The 6,000-nt window shown below is 51.9% G+C and overlaps 2 protein-coding genes across 2 annotated transcripts in view; one reads left to right on the top strand and one right to left on the bottom strand.

Moving 5' to 3' along the window:
- The window catches only part of LOC115600318 (integrin alpha-11-like), a 27,522-nt gene extending 25,006 nt beyond the window's left edge, over positions 1-2,516 (bottom strand). The window contains 1 exon segment of the mRNA XM_030468691.1: positions 2,489-2,516. Coding sequence (XP_030324551.1) covers positions 2,489-2,516 — 28 coding nt within the window.
- Positions 2,517-3,415: 899 nt separating this feature from the next.
- Positions 3,416-6,000, top strand: part of ITGA11 (integrin subunit alpha 11) — a 36,606-nt gene continuing 34,021 nt past the window's right edge. Inside the window, exons 1-2 of the mRNA XM_030468692.1 lie at positions 3,416-3,520; positions 5,089-5,180. Coding sequence (XP_030324552.1) covers positions 5,130-5,180 — 51 coding nt within the window. The 5' untranslated portion in view covers positions 3,416-3,520; positions 5,089-5,129. The remainder of the gene's footprint in view (positions 3,521-5,088; positions 5,181-6,000) is intronic.

Below are 6,000 nucleotides of genomic sequence, written 5' to 3'. Positions count from 1 at the left end.
GCAGGTGGGATGGGGCTTGGAGCAACCTGGGAAGGTGGGGTTGGGACTTTATGGGCTTTAAGGTCCCTCCCAACCCAACCCAACCCAACCCAACTCATTTTGGGGTTCTAGGACCCTCCTTGTGCTCCTCCTCTCCTCCAAAGGTGCCAGGAGAAAAGGGGGATGGATGGGGGAGAAGCCCAAGCCCCCATCCCTTCTCCAGGCCCAGACAGGAGTTTTCCAGCCAAAGGGAAAAAAGGAGGAGGGAGGGAGGGAAAAGAGAGAGGAAAATCTGCTGGGTTGGATTTCAACCCATAATTGTGCTGATCTGGAAAAACAGTTGAAGGGTTTGCTGGTTCCTTACTCCTGCGAGCAGCAATCTTGGCTGGAATTCTCCTGTGGTTTGGCCAAAACCCCAGAGCTGGGATGGGTTTGGTGGAAGGGGACGGAGAATTCCAAGAGCAGAGGGATCAGGGCTGATCCCACCACCCCAGTGGCCAGGGATTGTCCCCTTTTTTTGTCACATTGGGGGCTTTTTATCCAGAAATCCCTTAAGTTCTGGGGCCTTGTAGGCCGTGGGGGCATCTGCCACCCCTTGGGGAGGGGTAAAAGGGGATTTAATGGTTGGACCTGGTGGCCCTAAAGGTCTTTTTCAACCTAAATGGTTTTTGATGAGTGGGTTTGCATCCTTTTTTTTTTAAATTATTTTATTTCCTAGAAAGCCTTTGGTGTCATCAGGAAAAGAGAAGTGGTCTCGTTGTTTAAAAAAGGGGAAAAAAAAGAAGCAAAACTGCACTGGGGTTTGTTTGGGGTTTTGTTTTTTTTCCATCAGGGTCCATGTGGGGTTTGGGTTGTTTGGTGGCTGCAGGTGGGGAGCAGCTTCTCCAGTTTCTCCATCTCAAATCCTCCCCTCCAGAGCTGGAAATCTCCCCTGCCCCAAGCCCTGCAGGTTTCCCTGGAGCTTTTCCCTCTGCCCTTCGAGGTGCAGCAGGAGTTTTAGGAATTTTAGGAGCAGGTCCCTCAAGCTTGGCAGCCAGGTCCTTGGTGTGGAGAGGGAAATTGTCTCCTTGGGGCTTTTTTTTTTTTTTTTTTTTTTTGGTTTTGGGTTTTTTTGTTTTTAAAGCATCCTCCTGGGTGCTTTTTTTCTTCCTTTTTTCTTCCTTTTTCTTCCTTTTTCTTCCTTTTTTCTTCCTTTTCCTTTCCTTTCCTTTCCTTTTCCTTCCTTTTTCCTTTCCTTTTTTCCTTCCTTTTCCTTTCCTTTTTCCTTCCTTTTCTTCCTTTCTCCTTTCCTTTTCCTTTCCTTTTCCTTTCCTTTTCCTTTCCTTTTCCTTTCCTTTTCCTTTCCTTTTCCTTTCCTTTTCCTTTCCTTTTTCCTTTCCTTTTTCCTTTCCTTTTTTCCTTTCCTTTTTCCTTTCCTTTTTCCTTTCCTTTTTCCTTTCCTTTTTCCTTTCCTTTTTCCTTTCCTTTTTCCTTTCCTTTTCCTTTCCTTTCCTCCTTTCCTTTCTCCTTTCCTTTCTCCTTTCCTTTCTCCTTTCCTTTCTCCTTTCCTTTCTCCTTTCCTTTCTCCTTTCCTTTCTCCTTTCCTTCTCCTTTTCCTTTCCTTCTCCTTTTTCCCTGTCCTTTTTTTCCCTGTCCTTTTTTTCCCTGTCCTTTTTTTCCCTGTCCTTTTTTTCCCTGTCCTTTTTTTCCCTGTCCCTTTTTCCCTGTCCCTTTTTCCCTGTCCCTTTTTCCCTGTCCCTTTTTCCCTGTCCCTTTTTCCATCCTCCTTGCTCTATGATGTCAAAATCCAGCCCTAAGAGCCCAGTGTCCATCCCAAGGTGGGACCAGGGGAGGCTGGAGCTGGATGGACACCAAGTCCCATTCCAGCTGTATGGGACTGTAAAGGATTTTCACCCCATTTATGAACATCTTGAATGGAGGTTTTGCCCCTCCCCATCCCATAGTCCTCCCCCATTACAAGATCTTTGCACTCCCATCTTTGGGATCCGAAGGCATCCCCGGATTTTAGGGCTTGGATTGTGGAGTTGTGGGGATGGAGTTGTGGGAGAGGATGGAGAAGGGTCTGGAGAGCAAGGAAAAGGTTTGGAGAGGATGGAAAAGGGTCTGGAGAAGATGAAGGGTCTGGAGAGCAAGGAAAAGGGTCCGGAGAGGATGGAGAAGGGTCTGGAGAGGATGGAGAAGGGTCTGGAGAGGATGGAGAAGGGTCTGGAGAGGATGGAGAAGGGTCTGGAGAAGATGGAGAAGGGTCTGGAGAAGATGGAGAAGGGTCCAGAGAAGATGGAGAAGGGTTTGGAGAGGATGGAGAAGGGTCTGGGGGTGTTGAACCTGGTGCCTCCCTGCAGGGCAATGTGTGGGGTGGGAACCCCCCAAACCCCTTTAGCAGATTAATGGGGTACAGGGGGGGACATGAGGCCTCTGGTGAGGACAAGACTCAGCTCAGTGTCAGCTTTGGGAACCTCCAGGAGAAATCCAGGGATCTCCCAAGTCCTGCTGGATACACGGAGCCCACAGAGCTCCTTGCCCACCATCAGCTCCATCCTCCTCGGCCCCAAACCTGAGGGCCCTGCCCTACAAACACCTCTTTGGTACAAAACCCTTCAGCAAAAAGGGGAAAAAAATGATAGCAGGAGAAAGAGGAAAGTATCATTACTGCCAACCACAGCCTCCTGCCAGCTCCTCAGCCCTCAGCACGCCCAAAAAGCTGCTATTTTAAGGGGTAATTTTGTTCCAGCCATGGCACCCTGGCTGTCCCCATGTCCCCTTTCCCATGGGGTTGGGGCTGTGACGTGGCTTGGGGGCGGGTTGGTGGCCCTGGGCCACCCCTGGGAGGGGTTTGGGGCATCTGGGGGAATCCCCAGACGGGTTGGGGTTGGGGTTGGTCAGCAGAGGGTTTGTTAGAAAGCAGGGAGGACATGGATCAGTCCTATAAAATATCCTTTAGGCCAGGGTGGTGGTGGCAGAGGGGACAGAGCCTCCTCTGGGTGTCCCCTGAGTCGGGGGGGACAAAGCTCCTGGAGTGGCTCTGGTTCCAGTCTCCTGGAAAAAAAACCCAAAACCTTAAAGCAAAGATGTTCATCATCTTGGGAGGGGAAAAAACCCCAACCCAAACCCAGGGATGGAGCATCAGATGTGGTGCTGGGGCCAGAGAAGGGAATGGAGCTGGGAAAGGGTCTGGAGAGCAAGGAGAAGGGATGGAGAGGATGGAGAAGGTTTGGAGAAGATGGAGAAAGGTCTGGAGAAGAAGGAGAAGGGTCTGGAGATGATGGAGAAGGTTTGGAGAGGATGGAGAAAGGTCTGGAGAGCAAGGAGAAAGTTTGGAGAGGATGAAGAAGGGTCTGGAGAAGGAGAAGGGTCTGGAGAGGATGGAAAAGGGTCTGAAGAGGATGGAGAAGGTTTGGATTCTGTGATTCTGTGATTCTCTTCTCCCCCAGGCTGGTGGTGGGAGCTCCCTATGAAAGCAATGGCCAGCAGAAGACTGGAGATGTCTACAAGTGCCCAGTGAGCAGTGACCCCCAGAGCAACTGCACCAAACTCAACCTAGGTTTGGACACTGCTTTTGGGGACACCTTTGGGGGAGTCAAGATGTGCTCAGATGGGCCCCAAAACCACCAGGACTTTGGGAGGATTTGGGGCCGTGGGGATGATCCAAGGGTTGGGAGAGTTGGGGATGGAGATGAGAAGGATCCAAGGAGACCTCAGAGCAGGTTCCAGCACCTAAAGGGGCTCCAGGAAAGCTGGGGAGGGATTTGGGATAAGGGTCTGGAGGGATGGGATGAGGGGGAAGGTTTCCAGCTGTTCCTACAAACTGGGAGAAGCAATGGGAACGTCTTCTGCTCAGTGGGGGATGTGGGATCTGGGGCTTCCTCATGGCCCCGAGGAGCAGAGCTGAGGTCTGGGGGCAAAGTCTGGGATTTGAGGACACTGAGGCAGCTGGAGGAGCTTTTCTCACTTGATTTTTCATCATTATGAGGCTGAAGTGTCCTGAGTTCCCAGCAGAGCTGATAAGAGTGGAGGAACTTTGGATCATCCACAAGATTTCATTGATTGGCCCCAAAGATTCCTTTTTAAAGAACATTCCTCCTTTTTTTTTCTTTTTTTTCTTTCTTTTTCTTTTTTTAGTTTTTTTGCTCTCTTGATGAAAGCATCAAGAAAATTAATCTCCTCAGCAAGTTTAATTCTTGCTAAAAAAACATTTTTTGTTTTGTTTTGTTTTGTTTTCTCTCTTTTTCCCACTGGAAACTCATTCCAAATGAAAAGATCCCTTCCATGAGCACATCCTCTTATTTTTTTTCCTCAATTAGTACCTGAAGGGGCTCCAGGAAAGCTGGGGAGGGACTTGGGACAAGGGCCTGGAGGGATGGGATGAGGGGAAAAGGCTTGAAACTGGAAGAGGGGAGATGGAGAGGAGATTCTGGGGAGAAATTCTTGAATTTGAGGGTGCTGAGACCCAGGGTGCCCCCAGAAGCTGTGGCTGCCCCATCCCTGGCAGTGTCCAAGGTTGGACTGGGCTTGGAGCACCCTGGGGGGCTGGAGGGGTCCCTGAGCATGGCAGGGGGAGAATGGGGGGGATTTAAGCTCCTTCCTTGTCATCCCCCTGGAGCAGGTGAGGGAGGTGACCCCAAGAGGGGCTCTGGGTGGATGGATGGATGCTCCATCCCTTGGTGGGATGTGGGGGGATGGCTTGGAACTGGAAAAGAGGAGCTGGGAGGGAGAAATTCAGTGCTGAGCCCCAGGGTGCCCCCAGAAGCTGTGGCTGCCCCATCCCTGGCAGTGTCCAAGGTTGGATGGGGCTTGGAGCACCCTGGGGGGGTGGGAGGTGGGTTTCCTTCCCAAAAAGATGCCAGCTCTGGCTCACAGCTCTATCCCTTAGGGGATTTTTCCTCCCCACTTGGGCTGTGGCATCCCAGGAAATAAACCCAACTCTTTTCCTGAGAGCTGCTTCCAAAAAAACCCAAAGAAAAGCAGAAGGTCTGGGGGGTAGCACAGCTTTCCCCCAGCCTCCAGCTGCCTTCCCTCTCCTCCCAGAGATGCTGGGGAGCACCCTGGGGTGTGGGGCTGGGTGCTCAGCATCCCTGGGAGCTCTTCCCCATCCTCATCCTCTCTCCCAAGGTCGGGTGACTCTCTCCAATGTCTCCGAGAGGAAGGACAACATGCGCCTGGGGCTCAGCCTGGCCACCAACCCCAGGGACAGCAGCTTCTTGGTGAGCAGCTGGGCTGCTGCCCCTTTCCCTTTTTTCCTGCAGAAATCCCACCCAAAAGCTCCAGGCTTGGAAGTGCTCGAATCGTTGGGCAACAAGAGTTGAGCCTGAAGTGTGGCCAAAAAGGCCCCGAGCATCCTGGGGTCAGGGGGTGACATCTGAGGATCTGGGGGTGTCTCCTGGAGCAGAGGAGGCTGAGGGGAGAGCTTCTCACCCCTACAACCACCCTAAAGGAGTTGGGATGAGGAGGGCTTGGGCTCTTCCCCCAAGGAACAAGGGGTGGGACAAGATGAAAGGCCTCAAGTTGCCCCTGGGAGGTTTAGATTGGAAACTGGGGAAAATTTCCCCCTGGAAAGGGTTGTCAGGGGGAGTCCCCATCCCTGGAGAGGTTTCCAAGCCCTGGAGATGGTGCTGAGGGCCACAGGGCAGTGGTTGGGTTGATGGTTGAACTGGATCATCTTAAAGTTCTTTTCCGACCCAAAGTACTCAAGGATTCTCTGGAAACCATGGAAACCTCAGCACCCATCCCAACCTCAGCTCCCTGCAAGGAGGTTGGGGCCAGGGGGGGTTCAGGCTCAGTAAGAGAAGAGGCCATGGGATTAAGCTCTGCCAGGGGAGGTTTAGGTTGGATATTAGGAAAAAATTCTTTCCAGAGAGGGTGATTGGAGTGGGCTGCCCAGGGAGGGGGTGGGTTCTCCATCCCTGGAGAATCCGTGGTCTGGGAACCCTGGGGGGAGTGGATCAAGGGTTGGATGTGATGATCCCAGAGCTCCTTTCCAACCCAAATCATTCTGGGATTCTCTGACCCCCTGTGACCTCTGTG

This window comes from Calypte anna, unplaced genomic scaffold, assembly GCF_003957555.1.
Source record: "Calypte anna isolate BGI_N300 unplaced genomic scaffold, bCalAnn1_v1.p scaffold_22_arrow_ctg1, whole genome shotgun sequence".
Taxonomy (NCBI): domain Eukaryota; kingdom Metazoa; phylum Chordata; class Aves; order Apodiformes; family Trochilidae; genus Calypte; species Calypte anna.
The sequence above is the reverse complement of the archived record's forward strand: the minus strand, read 5'-3'. Positions and strand labels throughout refer to the sequence as shown.